Genomic DNA, 20,180 nt, shown 5'->3' on the forward strand with positions numbered 1-20,180 from the left:
TCACCTTTACACTTGAAATAAGCTATTGAAGTGCACATCAATAGCTTATTGCTGGGCTTCAGGAGCCGAGCAATGATGGCTATGGGATGGGACCGGAAGTGATGTAATCTGCATCGCTCCCAGTCCCATAGTACGGGGAGGAGATCGATGAACAGAGGTTCGCCGATCTCCTCCCAAGCTCCCCTTCCGACACCAAAGAAGCCGGTTCCGAGCTGCTGCTTGCGGTATACTGAGACGCCGCAGCTGAAGCGGATCCCGAAGGGGGGGGGGGATATGTTACATATCTTTTCATTTTGGACACAAAATTTAAACTTGGGGATTTTTTTCTCTTCCTGTAGATAAATGAAAGGTGTAAGGTGCTGAGGAGTTTAGTTTTATTTTTTTGTGGTCTAATTTGACAAGTTTTTTTTTCTATCAGAGTTACTATGTAGCCTTGTAACCCAACAACACGTACCAGAGATCAAAGAACTATTCTCATATTGCAGATCTGCACGAAGCCTGTATGCACCCGGGCTGTTGATGTGTACATAAACCACACGCCGGTCTTTGCGTGGGAGTCACCATCCTACGGCAGCAGAACGTATATTGTACGAGTATTCTAAACAGATATTTTCTGAAACTGCCGTGACCCATCTGCTTTCCAGTCAATACCATGCACAGTTCAGTTACTGGAGCGCCATTCCCGTCAAGGTTAAAAAAAATAACAAGCGTAACACGTTCAGGTTTTTTTATGGTGCTTCAAAACATTGACCAAAACAAGAACAAAATATTATTATAACTATATAGATCTATATATATCTATATAGCAACATATATATAGCTATATAGATCTATATAGAGATATATCTATATATATCTATATAGATCTATCTATCTATATCTATATCTATATAGATATCTATAGATATCTATACACACACACACACACACATCTATACATACACACACACACACATATATACAAAAACACACACCTACACAACAATCAGTCATAACATTAAGACCATCAGCCTAATATTCAGTAGGTCCCTCTTTTCCTGACCCCTCTAGGCACGGACTCCACTAGACCTCCCTGGGTGTGGAGTATCAGGGAATACCGTTCCCATGAAGAGGTGTACTTGGTCAGTAACAATGTTTAGGTCGGTGGTATGTGTCAGCGTAACATCCACATGAATGGCAGGACCCGAGGTTTCCCAGCAGAACATTGCCCAAAGCATCACATACTGCCTCCGCCCCCTTGTCTTCTTCCCATAGTACATCCTGGTGCCATCTCTTCCCCAGGTAAGTGACACACACGCACCCGGCCATTCACATGATTCATCAGACCAGGCTAACTCCTTCCATTACTCCGTGGTCCACTTCTGATGCTCACATGCCCATTGTAGGTGCTTTTGGTGGTGGACACGGGTCAGCGTGGGCACCCTGACTGTGTCTACGCAGCCCCATACGCAACAAAAACGGTTATGCTCTGTGTGTTCAGGCACCTTTCTATCAGGACCAGCATTAACTATTTAAACAATTTGAGCTCCAGTATTCTCTTCTATTGGATTGCACTACACAGACCAAATTTAGCTCCCCACGTGCATTAATGAGCCATGGCTGCCCATAACCCTAATGCTGGTTCACCGCTTTTTCCTTCCTTGGATCACCTTTGGTAAGTCTTGTCCACTGCAGACTGGGAACATCCCACAAGAGCTGCAGCTTTGGAGTTGTTCTGACTCAGTCGTCTACCCATCACAGTTTGGCCCTGTGTACTTTGATTATATTTTTGGACATGTGTAGCACACTTGGGGCTGATGTACAAACATTCTGCCCAGCGAATAGCTGGGTGTATAGCTGGGCGAATGGCGTTTGCCTGGCAAACCTGCCACTGGATGGTGCCAAAGCACATAGGGAAACTAGTGTGAATGCAGTGCGAATGGCATGCACCCAACTATACGCTGGGTGGAATGTTTATACATCAGCCCCTTTGTGCCCACAGCTGGTTCATTTACACATTTTTGTTGCTGTGTTTCTCCTGTTGGGGAGGTTGCCCTCACTTCTTGTCTATTTGATGGGTGTCAGACAGATCAGGTAGTGAGAAGAAATGTCTCCAATAGGGCTACAGACCGCAATACAGGTATTCCTCACTTAACGACCGAGTTCTGTTCCTACGACCAGGTCGTTAAACGAATTGGTCGTTAAGCGAGAAACTCTATACAGTACTGTACTGCATTAGTACAGTACTGTATAGCGTTGCCAATGTACAGTACTGAACAGTGTACTGTACATCTGGCAATGAAAATACTTACCGGGACCCGCAGTGAAGATCGGAGGACACCACTTCCGCCGGCGACGCGGCGCACGGACGTTGACGCGCAAGGTCGGAGGTCGATCGGCGGTCCGTCGTAAGTGCGAGTGGTCGCAAAACAGGTAAGTCGGTAACCGAGGAACATCTGTATATATATATTTCCCTTTAAAAGTGTCATGCGGGGCAGCTAGAACTTCCTCAAAAACCTAAAAAAAACGCACACAGAATACACAACTTGCCGTTCTCTGAACAGCTAGCGGGCAGAGTCAAGGGGAAGCTGCGAACTCCAGCGAGACAGACATTGTGAAAGAATCAACCCTGCTGGGAGGGAGGACGTGACTAAGACATCTTCTCCCAGCGCGGCCCGAGTATCGACATTTTGTCACTTACATTCCCTGCAACGCAAATGAGGTAATCTTGTTTATTCTGAACCATTTTATGTCTCAGAAATTAAAGGACAAAGAAAGTCAGTCCGAGCTAAACTGGGAAGAGAGAGGTCTTGGCCCCCACGGAAAGGGCATCCCAATCTCACAAAAAGAGCATGAAAGGGAGCTAAAAAAAATAATTCATAACTACAAATTACACCAACATCAGATTCCCTTCTTGATTCTACATGTTACCACACACCCCTTTGGAATCTCCAGTAAATGATTCAACTGCCTAAACGTTCTTATACTGTCAGAACACTAGAACCAATAAAATCACTGCTACCGCATTAAAGTGGAACTTCATTCTTTTGGGAAAGGGTCGGATCGCCTCAGGTTTTTACTGTTATGGCCCAAGACGACTTCTCGCTTTAAGAGCTTGTGACAAGAGGAAACTCTGCTTCTAACCGCTGCCACCAAAAAGCCCTCATCAGGAAGCCTGATTGTGAGCCAGGTCTTCTCGTCCAATGTCAGAAACTGACCTTGCAAAGGCTCTTTTGGTTAAAATGGGTACAAATTTCCCCAAACACACTCCAAAATCTTGAGGAAAGCCTGCCCAGAAGAGTGGAGGCTGTTTTAGCCGCAAAGGGGGGGGCATTCCATATTAATGGTTTTGGAATGAGATGCCCAACAAGCTCATGTAGGTACGATGGTCTGGTGTCCACAAAAAGTTGGCCATATAGTGCAGCTCACGAAGAGGAGGAATCAACTGTGCGGAACTTAAAATTTTAGAAAACTGTTTTTTTGGGGAGACCTAAAGGAGGACTTTAAGACCCCATAGTGCAATTTCCGCTGCTTGCTGGCATGTGTTGATTTTTTTTTTCCTGCTGTCTTGACCGGCATAGAATTTGCTATGTCACATGCACATGTAGTCACAACTACAATGGACCCAAAGAAAAAAAGATTCTCTCTCTCTCTCTCTCTCTCTCCGAGAGAGAGAATTATACGGCTCAAAAAATGAAAGGAACACTTTTTAATCATCGGTTTCAGCTGCTTTAGTATTAAATTAAGGTTGCACAGGCATGCCAACTTCTCCAGGATGGCACATCAATTCCTGCCATTCCCAGGAGCTTTGCCATGTCTCCCACCACAGTCTGAAAAGCATGGAGGAGATTCCAGGACACAGACAGTTACTCTAGAAGAGCTGAACAGGGCCGTAGAAGGTTCTTAACCCATCAGCAGGACCGGTATCTGCTCCTGTGTGCAAGGAGGAACAGGAGCAGCACTGCCAGAGCCCTACAAAATGACCTCCAGCAGGCCACTGGTGTCAATGTCTCTGCCCAAACAATCACAAACAGACTTCATGTGGATGGCTCAGTCACTCTAATATTTCCTGGCCCGCCATTATTTTTGATTACGGCACGCAATCGCCGTGGCATCGTTTTGATAAGTTTATGCAATGTCACAGCATTCATTTTTCACCAAGATCTTGTAGTGATGATAGGAGAGTCGGACCTCTGTGCAAAGTCTTCTGTCTCATGCTCTCTGAAATCACTCTTTCACATTCTGAACCCGATGAATCCTGACATTGTCATCGTGGAATATGCCCGTGGCATCATTGATGGAAAAACCTGATCATTCAGTATATTCATGGAGGCAGCTGACCTCATTCTTTGTTGACATAATGTTATTGAACCAAGTAATTATCTAGTGGAAGATTCTTACATAGTGGCTTAGCTAAATCCAGTTGACTTTTTTGGCCAGGGTGTGTGTATACACACACACACACGTATGTATATACTTTATATATACAGTATATATGTATATTTGTGTAAAATATTATTATAATAAATACCATCCATAACCTTGTGCATCCCTGAACACCACCACTTGTACCCCAGAGGCCTCCAAACCTGCGCTGGTGTCGGCAAGAATGAATTTGTACAGGTCACGTGGCACACACTGAAAAGCCAGGAGGATGCAGTTGACAATAAACAGCCAAAAAGAAACAAGGCTCCCACACTGTAGTTATGCAGCATATACTGGCGGGGCCCTCCTTACCATCCGGTCTTGAATTGTATTGTGATTGTAATGTCTGCCCTATATTGTAAAGCGCTGCGCACACTGTTGGCGCTATATAAATCCTGTATAATAATAATAATATACTGTATATTATTCTACTGCATGCATAAATACTTGTGTGTCTTGAAAAGAAGCAGACCCCAATTAGGCTGCGTTTGAAAAAGAAACATCCCTGGAGACCATAAATGGCAATTTGATTAATTCACTCGATCAATAACTACGTCACGCCTGATGGTAATTATTATAGGAGGTACAGTTTCTTGTAATTAAATGCCGGCTGGCTGCCAACCACGCTGCAGGATGTAAAGCAGACTTTACAGAGCAACTGAGGGCAACAAGTAAAATAAAACCAGTGGTCTGCTAGGGATTTCCAGCAAACACTGCAACCATGTTACTGTCACGGAGCCCGTAGAGACAGTAGATGAGGTGTGCAGGCATGAAGTGAACCAAATCAAGCAGCCAGTTTTCAGACTGCTCCATAAACTTGTACAGGTTTATGTCTATGGAAAGGAGAGAAGAAAAGATCAGGCACAGGATCAGGCGTGTGAATGTGGCTTTATTCCTTAGATTTACACATCCCTGCCCTGCCTGGCAGGAGGGCACGAGAGCAGAATTTCTTCTATTACACTTACAGGTTTTGTCCCTGCCCTCAAACTGGCAAAAGGAGCATCAGTGGGCGGATGAGCTCATCTCTCTGTCATTCTATTATTTATTTATGCATCACAGGCATTAACATAGTGCCGTCTATTTACGCAGAGCTTTACATAGATGCACATTCACATCAGTCCCTGCCCTGAGGAGCTTACAATCTACGGTCCAAATCTCACAAGTATACATACAGGGCTGATTTTAGGCAGGAGCCAATTAACCTTCATGCAATGCAAACTCCTTGCAGATGGTGTCCTGACCGGGATGTGAATCGGGGACCCCCAGTGCTGCAAGGCAGATGTGCTAACCACTAAACCACTGTTCTGCTCTCTCCTCCTATAGGAATGCTTCTCGTTAGCACATGAGCACTACAGCACAAATTACTGGCATCTTGTGCTACTTCTCCCTCTTCAGGGGAGTGAGCTCTGCAGCACAGGGGATTGCAATAGCCCAATACTAGGTACTTATTTCTGGTTGATAAAACAAATGTTCTGCGCCATCGAAAAAAAGGGAATAACAAAGAAGAAAAAGAAGAAAAAAACGGACTGGCTGCAAGCCGCTAAAAAAAGGTTAATTGATCAATGGTATAGCGCTATAAGCCTCACGGTGTGATTATCAAAAAAACATATGTAGTTTTATTTGTATATACGGTTTTTCTATATATAATTTCTATATATTTATTTGTATCCTTATTATAGAGGTTTGGTATTACAAGTTTAAAACTGCGGCTTTAAACACACACATTTATTTCGGTTTAACCACTTAGATTACCACTCTCTCTGAGAAAAGGTTCACATTGTTGACTAGGCTACACAGTATCCACATATATATCATGCACTGATACGTGGTTGAAAGAAAAGACCAACACACTTTATACATTTTATATTTTATTTCACATTATCATCTATTCATTTAACTTTTCACAACACTGGTTCTTTGATAATGACACCGTGAGGCTTATAGCGCTATACCATTGATCAATTTACTTATTTCTGGTTGCATTTAATGGTGCATTAATGGATACAGAGATGTGTTAATTTGTGTTTTATATGTGCCTGGAGATCAGCTTTAAAAATAGAAATACAGACCTTCACCCGCCCTCTTTATATTACTTCTTGTGTTTTGCTGCAGCAGTAAACACAAAACATACAATGGGGTTAAAGCAGTCAGACAAAAGCTCATTATACCTGTCTAGTGGTGGAGTAAAGTAAACACACACTAATGGGCCTGTGCTTCATTCATGACCACGACCGCATTGCGTGCGTCTTTTCAGGATGGAGCAACAAGCAGCACAAAAAAAAAGCGTGCAAGCACCTCTGAAACCACCAATTTTTAGATGTAATCTCAGTTGAGGTGAGGAAGGAAGGCGAGCAGTCCATGCCCTGTTTTTACACATGAAGCAAACTGCAAAAAGAAAAGAAAAAAAAAGAGAAAAGACGACACGACTACGAATCTACGCAGCGCTGAGTACAATAACACAACAATGTGTGCGGTAGCTTACGTGCGAGGTGGTCATTGCTAGGTTTTCAACTCGTAGTGAACTGAAAAGCATTGGAATCTACACAAGGTGACGACGCAAAGTGCGCCAGTAACGTGCATATTGCACTGATGGTACCACAATGGGCCCAAACCTTAAAAGGGAAAAAAAAACAATACCAGGAAGCATCCTACAAGTCTTAAAGCAAACCTGTGCTTTTTACATTTCAGAGGAAGTCAACATGGTTCTCCCCCTGCCACCGCCCCACCCCCAACAATATATATTCTTATGTAAGACAATAATGCGCCGAGCTAAATAAGTGCAATTTCACTGAATTGTACTTATTTAGCTCGGCACATGTTTGTATTACATCATTTTAGATATTTTTATTTATCTTGAGTGCCTAGTAGCTCTTATTTGTATTTATTTACTGGTGCTGATCACTTATTGTTTTATTAATATATATTCTTACCTTTCCTTGCTCCCTGACCGCACCACTGAATGCAAGGAAAACACCAGGGACAACGCATAGGCCTCACTCCATGGGACAACACTGGGCAAAAATCACACAGGGGGTCCAGAACCCCAAACAAGCTGCTATTCCAGCACCTTGTAGCTTACACAGGATTTTTCCTCACCCTCAGCAGCTGAATGCAGCATTGGGTTAGCATAAAGGAAGCAAGTACTTGTTGCAGGAGAGGGCAACCAGTAGGACCTGTTAGTTTACCCTGTGTGGTCAGGAAGGGTCATCTGTAAGAATATGAATCTCCCCTTGGTATAACAGCTTGGTCTTACTCAGTCTCGGGGATAGGTGTGTGTACGGTTATTAGCTTGTATTCTGTCAATGCAGAAATGTCAGACCATTGTCAGACTTTAAGGCCCCCACAGAGACCTAACCCGTCGCCTGCCTGACCTTAGGGCGGATAACTGACAACTCGGTCCAGGCTGCTGCAGAAGGATAAAACTAATCAATTGACAAAAAAACTATAGTTCATGGTACCTATGGCTCATGTAACCCTAAAATCACCTTTGTTATACAGTAAACTCTCAAGTTATCTGGTATTTAACTAACCAGAACTTTCATCTAACCAGAACTCTCATTCACAGAACACATGTGCCCAAAGCAGAATAGTGTCCTGCCTTGGGGACAGGTGTCCTGCCTTGGGGACAGGTGTCCTGCCTTGGGGACAGGTGTCCTGCCTTGGGGACATGCATTTTCAGAATACATGTGCCCAAAGCAGAATACTATTCTGCCTTGGGGACATGTCTTCGGGCTGTGGGGACATTTTCGCCCTGGTGAGAAACTGCCCTAAAATCATCAGTCTGTGTTTTAGAAAAAATTTCACATGTCCCTTTAACAAAAAGTATCGGTAATTGGTATCGGCAGGTACATGAGGGTAAGTACTTGTACTTGGTGTTGGGACATCCCTAGTCTTATTAATAAAAATAGATTTTTAGATCAACCATAAAAGGAAGATAAGAGAAGAGCGGATTGCCATTTGTAAAGCATTTTTGTTGTTGTTGTTCAGTATTTATAATTGGGTTTATCTATGGAAATAGGACTCCGGATCCAAAGGCTCCAGCTGGTGTCCACAAGGGAGGAAAAAAGGCAGCAGGTAATTCAGAAGTGCCAGTCACCATCCACATAAACAAGAACCTGAACTTTGTCCGTACAACAGAAGGCAAAACCTGCAACTGTCCTTCGTGTTCTGCAAACAACATGCAAATGATGTTTGTGTTGAAGCCGTTGGGAGCAGCTGCACTGCTGTTACATGCTGACAGGTGCTGCACAGGAGACAATAGGCTCAACTGACTAAGCTCTGCAGGTATTTGCCATTACTGCAGATATTTTCACTCTCATAAGATTATTGCTATATTGTAGGGATGCACCGATAACGGTTTTTAGGTATCAGAGTACCAATATTTATTTTTTTCTGTACTCGCCGATACCGGAAGTCCCATTAAGGAAGCCAGGCGGCGAATAATGGCTCGCCATGCGGCTTCCCGATTAGCCATTACACGGCGCCCTTCTTCCTGATTGGCCGGGATTCCGGCTCCATGCCCCCTCGTCATCAGGTGAGGAGGGAGCATGAAGCCAGCCTTCTGGCCACTCAGAAAGCCGCGGAGCAGGTAACGACTCGCCGTCTTGCTTCCTGATTGGCCAGCTTCCTGACCAATCAGGAAGCTGGGAAGTTATTACACGCTGCCCGGCTTCCTGTAACGACTCGCCACCAGGCTTCCTGATTAGCCATTAAACGGCGCCCGGCTTCCTCATTGGCAGGAAAGCCGGCTTTATGCTCCCTCACCACCAAGTGACGAGGGAGCATGGAGCCGGCTTCCTGGCCAATCAGGAAGCTGTGCAGCGGTAATGACTCACCGCCCGGCTTCCCGATACTGGAAGCTCAGGTATAGGGCTAGGCATCGGAGCATTCTCGTACTCGCCCAATCACTCGATATCGGCACCGATACTAGTATCGGTATCGATGCATCCCTACTATAATTTAATAAATAATACCTATTTGGCTAGATTTAATACAAGAGTCTGAAATAGAAAATGTCTGTACATGGAAGGATAAGAGCCTTTGCCAGGTTATTATGGCTATGGTTCGAGTGGGGAGATTACCCACTCACTTCCTGTCAGGGCAGGAAGTAATGCTAAATCTTTTCATCAGGGTCACACGTTTTTTGCATTCTTCGGATGGGACATATGTGTGGTATGTGCACAGCAAAAGAGAAAGGATTCCCAGTTATTTCCAGTTTTAGGGATACAATAAATCTGTCTCTATGCAAGGTATTACTGCCTCACCTCTTGTGCTGTCAGCATCTGGGTCACATATCACATGCACCAAGAATGCCAATTATGCTGCCATGGCAGTAATAAGCAAGTATAACCTGAAATTTCAGTAATGCTCATTTATGAGGCCAACAGTGCACTGATGTCTATTACAAAGCTTCTGGCATACAAACAGGTGGAGGATGACCACACGTCATGAGCTTACCAGCCCCTGATTAAAGAATGGTCACCCAGCTACAAGGAACCAGCGCACAAGGCACAGAAGAATGATATGGCCAATATTAAAAAAAAGGGGGCTAGGGCAAGTTAAATACGACCGCATATAAATATAAAAATGTACCTGGATGGAGTTTGGCTTTCATTGGAAACTACAATGGTTTTGGGTCAACTTTGTTTTAGTTTTTATGCCCAACTTCCACGAAATTGGATTATTGGACAATTTACGCAACGCTTTACCTACTGCACATTCACATCAGTCCCTGCATTTAAGGAGCTTACAATCTAAGGTCCCTATCTCACACACATAACCTGCAAGGAAAAACTGCTTGTTTTTGCCTAAGAAATTTTACTTACCTGATCCCCGCTACCCCTCTGCTCTCTTTCCCTCCGCTCTGCCTGTGGACTGTCCCTCTGCGTCCTCATGTAAAATACAGGTCTATTGAACCGACATCGTACTTTATAACGTCAGTAGTTCTTAGACTTCTGGAGCAAAGAGCCACGAGCACTGGTCTAGCAGCCTGGAGGGAGCTGATGGGAGCGGGGATCGGGTAAATAAAATAGCTTTTTCCTGCAAGGACAAACTTATTATTTCACTGGGCTTTAAAAGAGAACTATGGGGTATCCTTTTTATCCCATAGTTCTCTTTAGGGTCACAGGAGGACATATACTAACCTCCTCCAGTGACGCAAAGCTCAGTATAATAGCGGGCTATTGCCCAGCATATACTGAGAGAGCTGCAGCCAGGATGAATACCGACAATGCTGTCAAGATCCACCCAGCTGGCTGGATAGGCAGAGCCAGCTGTACCCACCCCTCCAAATCAGCAACGGAAGATCTGAGTGGGGAATCCCTGTGGGGAGTGATTAGTGACAGTCACGGCTCTCTGCAGGGAGATGATCGGGAAGTAAGCGAGCGATGGTATGCGTTTGCTCACTTCCCGAGTCGACGTGTGACAGTTTCAATGACAGACGTCGGGTCCAACTACGAGGCTGAGTGGAAATAACTCCTCATAGCTCTTTAAGTTCAAAACTGTTTTTCATACACACACAATTTGCTTTACAAATTAACTTTAAATGCATGAAAAGGGATTACCAGACCACGATGGGTTAGCTAAATAATACATTTTAAAAAAATTTAGGTGTGGGATGTGAGCGATAGATTTTCACTCCTGCCTGGAGTTTGGCGTTAATGAGAAACTAGAAGTGTTTATAGGCTTTTGAACAGTTTTATTACTGCTGTGCACTGTTGTGACATAGGGGTCAGAGAATGAAACTACAGCACATGGTGGGGACACAGGCATTCAATCCTCCTGAAAAGGGTTACATGTCAAAGAGCCTGGCAGAGACTGATGCACTGGAATGGAGGGGAGCTAGAAGACACGGGCTGTCAGAGACAGGGGTAGGGAAGATCAGAGCTGCTACCGGTGGTCGCGGACCTCCTGCGCAGGCGCAACTTCCGAACTCCCAGGAGACGGCGGAAGCCTTCCTGGCCACAGTTTATAGGCTGCATGGAGTACCTGCACGGATAATAACGGACAGGGGCTCTCAATTCGTGTCCAAATTCTGGAAGGCCCTCTGCGGGAAGCTGGGTATCGAACATCGTCTCACGGGCGCATACCATCCGCAAACAAACGGCCAGACCGAGCGCACTAATCAATGTCTAGAACAGTTCATCCGTTGCTACTGTACCTACCTCCAGGATGATTGGATGGACCTGCTCACCCTGGCTGAGTTTTCCCACAATAACTCTGTCAACTCATCTACCAAAGCCCCTCACATGGGCTTGAAAAAGAAGGTTTAACCTTTGAAACGCGTCGCCGTCAGCCCGGTCTCCACGGGTCCTCAGAGTGTCTCCTACACTCCACCTGTTCACGGACACCGCTCGCTCCTCGACACCCGGCTCCAGGTGAGTACAGCCTCCAGCCTCAGGTGAGTACAACACTTACGCCTACACCCCACTCTACCACATCTATTGCGCTATGTAGTGGCGCTTTATACTGCCCCCCTTCCTCCACATTTTCCCCGTACCTCTGTTAAGCGCCACACAAGGGGAAAAACTTTCAATTTTCCAGAGACAGGGGTAGGCAACCTCAGCACTCCAGCTGTGGTGAAACTACAAATCCCTTCATGCCATTGGGATTCATGTCTGCAGCTGTCAGTCTTGCAATGCCTCATGGGACTTCTAGTTCAACAACAGCTGGCATGCAGAGGTTGGCTACCCCTACTGTTGGAGCTCTTCTGTTACATGGAACTGCTGTGTGGGATTTTTAAAACAGACTGACCAGGGTCCCTTTGGGTGACACTAAACTCAGGAGTCACATCCAACATGAGTCAATAGTGCAAAGTTCAAGTGATAAATATTGTGCCTAAATGCAAGCTGCTCTGCTGTGCGGATTTTCTTTTTTGCTAACCCACGACGCTCTGGAAATTCTTTTTATTTTTTAAAGTGACACTAAATTCAGGAGTGAAAATCTTAAAAATGCATTTAAATAACTGAACTGTTAAAAGGAGAACTATGGGGTCAGTGTTTTTCCCCATAGTTCTCCTTGGGGTAACGGGAGGACACAAACTAGCGTCCTCCCGTTACCCTAAGCTCAGTATACCGCCAGCTACAGCTCGGGGTATACTGAGACGCCGCACCTGGAGCGGATCCCGACTTAGATGACGGGATCTGCCCAGCTGCGTGAGTGACAGCTGGCTCTGCCTATCTAGCGGCAGAGCCAGCTGTACCCGCCCCCTTCCCCATCCGTTCCGCCAGTCAGCACTGGCGGATCGGAGCGGGGAGAGGGGAATCCAGCCCCTCCCCCTGTCACGGCAGAGAGCCGTGACAGGATCGAGAGGTGAGCGAACGCCGGTATGTGTTCTCTCACCTCCCGATCTACTGAGCCGACCTGTGACAGTCTCATTGTCACAGGTCGGCTTAGAACTATGAGATGAGTGGAAATCACTCATGTCATAGTTCTCCTTTAACAAAAATGTCCAGACCAAGGTAACCTGAGCTGCCTATATACCTGGATTCACTTTACATTCCATGCACCATATACCTGGATTCACTTTACATTCCATGCACCATATACCTGGATTCACTTTACATTCCATGCACCATATACCTGGATTCACTTTACATTCCATGCACTATATACCTGGATTCACTTTACATTCCATGCACTTTTCACTGAAGGTAACTTCTGCTTATGTATTTCTCCACCATATTCTCAATTTCCAATTGGCCGGGTTTGTGAAATGCTTATCTTAAACATCAGCTCTCCCCCTCACCTCTCTAGAGTATAGCCGCGGTTTATGAAAAACTAGAGCCCACTTCAAACCAAGTCACAGATGCCGAAGACGACCCCATGCTTACGTCTATTACTTACCCTGTTGTGGTTTCCTCATTCCTCACCAACCTAAAGCGTTGTTGCTGCCTTCCTGTGGTACAACACTATACCTCAACTGTGTATTATTAGGCTTTAAAGACTCTCAACACTACTTCTCATCTTTGTTGTGCTTCTTTAAAAACTCTACTTCTGCATTGCTTTACTATTATTTATGAAGTATGCCCTAAGACTGCTTTCCGTGTATCAGCACCCATATCCTCAAAGGATCCCCCAACCTCTCTCCTACATGCATTAGCACCCATTTCCCCACAGGATCCCCAACCTTTCTGTCATGTATCGGCACTCATTTTCCAACAGGATCCCCAACCTCTCTCCTACATCTATCAGCGTCCATTTCCCTATAAGATCTCCATTCTCTCTCTCTTTCATGACACAACGCCTATTTCCCCATATGATCTCCAACCTCTCCTACATGTATCAGCACCCATTTTCCCCATAAGATCTCCATTCTCTCTCCCCTTCATGTATTCCATCAGCACCCAGTCCCCCACAGGATCTCCTACATGTTTCATCACCCATTTCCCCACAGGATCCTCAACCGCTCTCTGTCATGTATTGGCACTCATTTTTCAACAGGATCTCCAATCTCCCTATCATGCATCAGCAGCCATTTCCCTATAAGATCTCCATTCTGTCTATAATGTATCAGCACCATCTGCCCACAAGATCTCCATTATCTCTCTCCTTCATGTATCGGCACTCATTTTCCAACAGGATCTCCAACCTCTCTCTCCAGCATGCATCAGCACCCATTTCCCCATTAGATCTCCATCCTTACTCCCCTTCATGTACAAGTATGAACACAAGGCAGGAAATGTCCTATTTAGCTGCAGCCGATGTCAACCATTGAAGTTTATGGTTGGGTGACAGCAGTTTGGAATAGATCGCCGTTGCTGGACGCATCTATCCTGTGTCCAGGGATAGTGTTCAGTAACCTGAATGGGTGACCGCAGCTGCAGCTAAATAGGGAATTTGGCATTACTGCTGCAGGAATCCCAAAATGCCCAGAATTATGAAGCCTAAGAGTCCACATCAGTGCATTCTAGTAATATAGACAGAGATCGCTAGGCAGATGTCAGTGGAACTTCGAGCACCAAGGCTGGCCTATGGTTTATCAATGAGAGAAAAAATTCTCAAAGTTCAAAAGAAGAATCAGGACCACTTACCGGACGCGGTAATAAAGCTTCATAGAAAAACCAGGAGTAATCTTGAAGCAATAATTTGGTGGCAGCCAAAGGTTCTCTTTCTCACTGTACAGTGCAAATAGATTGTGGCACAATGGCGAGATGTCTGAAATAGAACAAATGCACGCATACGCATCACTATTTTTTTAACAGAACTCCGTTAAACACTATTAAGCATACATGGGAGTGCAATCACAACCCAAACCCAGCTTCCTGTAGTCAAAAACTATGGTAAGGCTCACTGGTGCAAGGCTGTTCCTATTCATTTGGAATGGCATCTGAACACATTGCCAGTAGACTTTGCACTGCACCACAATGCATGGCAATGCAGTATCACACACTATGGTATCATACATTACAAAAAAAACACAATACATAAATGTTTACTTTGTTAGGCAGCCCATTCAAATGAACGGTGTCCCTTAACGTTACACAATAACCACAATGCACGTTAACATGCGGCATAATTAACTTTATCTCATGTGGCGCGCCAGTGTGAACGGGCCTAATAGAAATTACTTGCAGCTGCTTAGGCTGAGGCGTACCCTTCTCTACCCACATCTCGGAATGAGATGCAGCAACATCCAGCCCCACAGAGGAGCGGTGGGTGTCTCTGGAGTTTAATAATGCTCCAATAGACGTCTGAAGTGGCAGCTTGTTGTCACTTGTATACAAGGTGCAGACACTGAGCGGGTTGGTTAGGTGGATCAGTCTAGCAGCAGCATTCATGATAGACTGAAGCGGATTTAGCCTGTGTAGAGATCGGCCAACGAGGAGGGATCTACAATAGTCGAGACAAGAGATAACAAGCGAGTGGACGAGTCGTTTTGAGGTTTCACTGGTTAGGAAGGGGCTTATTTTGGAGAGGTTACAAAAGGTGAAGGTGCCACAATTTGTATAGTTATTGGATGTGGGGATGAAAAGTCCAGGATCACACATAGCACCTTGGACTAGGGGGAGGGAGGGATAGTTGCGTTATCAATCTTAAATGGAAAAGTTGGGGCAAGGTACACCACGGGGAATATCAGGAGCTCAGTTTTTGAAAGACTGAGTTGACATCATACACCATAACAGGTAGGGATGCACTGATAGCGATACTAGTATCGCTATTGGTGCCGATTATTTGGGCGAGTACTGGTACTCGTCCAAACGCTCCGATGCCTGGCCCGATACTTCCGGTATCAGGAAGACGGGCAGCGCGTCATTACAAAGCACCCGGCTTCCTAATTGGCCAGAAAGCCGGCTCCATGCTTTCTTGTCACTTAGTGATGAGAAGCATGGGGACGCCTTCCCTGCTAAATCGGGAAGCCAGGTGGCGAGTCTTAACACACCGCCTGGCTTCCTGAATGGGACTTCCGGTATCTGTACTCTGTATCGGCAAGTACTGGGAAAAAAAATATTGGTACTCAATACCGAAATACCGGTATCGATGTATCCCTAATAACAGATGTAACTAAGTGAACCTGTCTACTTTGGCATGCATTTATGAAAAGACGAAGGCTACTTACTGCATTTTTGAGCTGCTTCCATAAGCACGTCCTCCGCAGTATAAGTCCCCTCCGTATACAGGAGCGGGGCCTTATCCGCTATATAGAAATGGACCTCCATCCCTTTAGGAGGCACCACATCCACTTCGTACTTTCTGGTGTTTCTGATTTTTGCACAGAAGGCCATCATCACCAAACCTCACGATACTTCAGATTCTAGGATGTAAAGAAACAAAAATTGTACGTGAGAAACAAAACCTTTAATTGCAGAGACAACCCAACAACCTTCTTCTAATATCGGTGCTACAGCGGAAGCAAACACAGTTCTATTTTATTCCAAAAGTGGGCAACTGCTGACCTAAAAAAATCCAAGTAACAGAAAAAACACAAAATAATAATCTGAAGTGTATTCATACCAATGCAGAGATTGATTAGACACAAGAAACTTCCCTCTGTGCACCCCTCTGATTTTAGCTGCGGGCTGTCAAAGATTTTGACTCCAGCTTTAGGGTTAGGTCAAAACTTCAAATATTTCTTAAATATTAAGTAGCCCAAGAGTTAAAAGGAGAACTATGGGGTTAAGGCTTTTCCCCATAGTTCTCCTAAGTGTAATGGGAGGACACAAACCAGCGTCCTCCCGTCACCCTAAGCTCAGTATACCGCTATATACTCACAGTATAGTGAGACGCCGCAGCCGGAACGGATCCTGACAATTCTGTCTGGATCCACCCAGCTGTGTGAGTGACAGCTTGCTCTGCCTATCTATAGGCAGAGCCAGCTGTACCCGCTCCGTCCGTTCCGCCAGTCAGCACTGGAGGATCAGAGCGGGTAGGGGGGAATCCCTGCAGGGCGCCGTGAGTGACAGTAACGGCTCTCTGCAGGGATAGATCGAGAAGTGAGCGAGCGCCGATATGTGTTCGCTCACTTCCCGATCTACTGAGCCTGTCACAGGCCGGCTCAGATTATGAGGCTGAGTGAAAATCACCCGCCTCATAGTTCTCCTTTAAACAAAAATAGAATTTTTGCAACAATAATCACCTTGAATCAGGCTCCATCTCCTGCAGAAAGCCCTTTAAGCCCGTGATACACTGCACGCAAAGCCGTGCAGAGCAAAGCAAAGCTGTCCGGCATGGAGCTTTGCGTGCAGTGTGTGAGCTGAGTGCAGGCAGATGATTGACTGCATCTTCAGCCAATCGGCTTGTGTGTAACAACTGGCTACACGTCTCTCCCCGAGGTGCGGGTTTATATAAAAAAAATGTTCATCCCCGCACGCTCAGCTATGCAAGCTCTCGAAAAGCCGACGTGCCGAGGAGAAAATGACATGACACACTGCTTGCGAAGGCAGCGTGTCACCGGTGCGCTCTGCTTCGCATGCAGTGCGTCACAGCCTTTATATGTGTGACTGCAGCAGACGTCTGTTCAACTGAAAAACACAAGTCACCCCTCAGGACCATTTCAGTTTTGCTATCCAGCCCCGATGAAAGGAAGCCCCTCCGAACCCCTAAAGCGCGTTAGCTTTTTTTAACCTATACGTGACTTTTTCCCATGCATTGAGGCGTGATGCATTAGACAGCCTATTCAAAAGGACCTCAATGCACAAATATTTCGGAGATGCTCTATTTTATTTGCAGCACATGGTACTGGAGCACACATCGTGCATTGTGGTCGAAATCAATGGCGCTGTAGTGCACCCGAGCGTGCAGGCTGTGTTTCCATGCGATGCGTTCAAGTTTCTGCAACGTGCTGGCGTGACCGAGCCCTCGGGGAGTTTTCCCCTTTACTTCCTCTTTTGTCAAACGTCCTGATCGAAGAGACAAACAAAGCTGAGCGAGGAAAGTTTACAACCCGTGTTAGATTTGTACTGCTGTCTGGGCCTCCGTTGAGGGGAATACACACCTTTCCTGTCCGGTTGACAAGGTCAGCACAGGCAGGGCTCAAACTCCGAGGTAGTAGCCCTTCCCCGTGTTACACTCCAACTCCAAAAAACTGCTTTGGCTGGACTTTGGCCCATGCCAAGTGTTTTTCGCAAGCCTTACCCCGCACTGGGCAAGAGGTTTATTTTGCTTTGCACATATATTGTTTCGGAATTTCTTTCCAAAAATAGCCCGTGCAAACAGCAGAGAGACAATGCTGCAACGTCAAAGGGCATCCTGCCAAGAGAAGCACACCGCTCTGTTACAAAGCCCATCCGGATCTGCTGCACAGGAGAACCCAGTAATACAGGTTTGCGGAGCAGGAGAGTCAGATGCTCTCTCAGTGTATACACTGAGCGGCCAGTTTATTATGACCACCTGACGTTTGTAGGCAAATTAGCTATAATTTGGCGCTGAAGTTGCTGGAGGGCCAGACCATTATAAATAGGGGAGCAGGTTGTTTACCACGACAGTAGAAGTGATTTGTTTCTGAAGATACGGGGAAACAACGCGATGTAACAGCCTTTGAACGTGGGATGATTGTTGGCGCTCGGAGCCTTGGAGCGAGTATCAGGAAAACAGCAGAATTCGTTAAAATGTTCAAGAGGGGCTCATTGTTAAAGTGTTTAAAGACCGGACTGTCAGCCGAAAATCTGGGTCTGAACGTGCAAATTGTGGCCGTCAGCGACTAGTCAATGTTAGGGCAGAACGGGGGAGGGGCAAGACTGGTACAAGACAACAGAAGGGCAACAGCGCCGTGTCAGATTCCTCGCATCACCTTTCAACATCTCGTGGAGTCACGAGGCGGCCCAACGAAGTACTGATGGGGGGGGTCATAATAATCTGGCCACTCAGTGTAGAAAGTCCATTTGTTTTGGCTTTGGATAGAGTAGAGGAGGGTTGGAGCCTAGGTCCATTGTTTTTTAATCGGTGTCCTTGATAGGGAATTTACCCTCCCCGTATATCCTGGGACCATCGTCACTGGGACTGAAGATGAGGGAAAATTCAACATTATTGTTGAAGAACGGAGGGGTAATCTTCCAATAGAGGCACCTATTCCAAGTACTACCGTCCAAGAGGGAATGTCCCCTCACTTTGAGAGATTTCATAAAGTCGAGGGAAATCTCCCCAATGGGACAAAGGTGGCTGATGTGTTTTTAGTCTATAGGGAATGGCTAAAACCTAACGCACAGCTCGCCCCTGTCATGCATCCTTATAATCCACATTCAGTGCATGGATAACCCTCTTCTGGAGTGATTGTCTCAAAAACTGCAAAAAAAAAAAAAAGACACATGATGCTCTTCCAAATCAAATAAAATTTTACTCCACATGCATCTATAAAAAAAAAAAAAAAACAATTGCCGACGCATTTCTGCCTTACTCAGCATTAGTCACAGCTATGACTAAGGCCGCACAAGGCAGAAACGCATCAGTGTTTTCTTGTATAGATGCATTTGGAATATAGTTTGATTTTCTTTGGAAAAGCAACATGTGCTGGGTTTTTGCATTTCTTTTTTTTTTTTTAAATCAAAGTTTTTATTACGTTTTACAATGACAATAAAGCATATAGTATAACTTGTATTCAATATAAAAGTTGTGTAGTTGACATTTCTCAATTAAGAAGTGCAAATGGCATAAACAATCGAAATGTCAAGGCAGCGCGGCTGCTTGCACGGTAGGGCGCATATCGGGTTTTTGCATTTATTTATTTTTAGCTATTCCCTACTTAATCCCAAATAATAAGGAAAGGTTTTGGCTCCAGATATACTTTAAAATCACACGGGTTCCAGTTCAGTGACTGAAAGCATGTAAACCAGGAAGTCAGAATGACAGCCAGGCAGTTAGAAAATGTAGAAGATGTCAGCAATGGCAGCCAACATGTAGCAGTTTCATTTCAAGTGAGCCTATGAGGGCAGAAATATGGGAGCAGACACTGGTTTCCAAGCTTTCCCAACCAAACAAATTCCAAAACAGGCAAACCCGGAAAAGGAAATACTTACCATTCCCGCTACCCACGCTGCCAGAAAGCCCCTCTAACACTCCAGAAAGTTTCCCTGCAGGCAGGGGTGTCCCGAGGCCGGGTGTCACCCCACCGTGCCTGCGTGGTCTTCTAATTGACACCTGCCAGCAGCCATCTTGGTGATGGACATTGGCAGAGAGAGGAGGGGACATTCACCCGGCGGGATGAGGTATGCTGCCGGGTCCCCTCTTCTCTCCTGACACTGTCGGGCTCTCGGTCCATGACCGAGTGTCCTGCACCAATATGACTGTCAGTCATTTTGGTGTCACCCCGTCCAATGGTGGCACACGGGTGCGGACCCCGCACC

The 20,180-nt window shown here is 45.6% G+C and overlaps 1 protein-coding gene across 1 annotated transcript in view; it reads right to left on the reverse strand.

Moving 5' to 3' along the window:
- JAK1 (Janus kinase 1) overlaps positions 1–16,152 on the reverse strand; it is a 71,370-nt gene extending 55,218 nt beyond the window's left edge. Inside the window, exons 1-2 of the mRNA XM_018563095.1 lie at positions 15,962–16,152; positions 14,436–14,559 (exon numbers count right to left, since the gene is read on the reverse strand). Coding sequence (XP_018418597.1) covers positions 14,436–14,559; positions 15,962–16,130 — 293 coding nt within the window. The 5' untranslated portion in view covers positions 16,131–16,152. The remainder of the gene's footprint in view (positions 1–14,435; positions 14,560–15,961) is intronic.
- Positions 16,153–20,180: the final 4,028 nt, after the last annotated feature.

The sequence above is a fragment of the Nanorana parkeri genome, unplaced genomic scaffold (genome assembly GCF_000935625.1).
Source record: "Nanorana parkeri isolate BGI_ZX_2015 unplaced genomic scaffold, ASM93562v1 scaffold630, whole genome shotgun sequence".
Lineage (NCBI taxonomy): Eukaryota > Metazoa > Chordata > Amphibia > Anura > Dicroglossidae > Nanorana > Nanorana parkeri.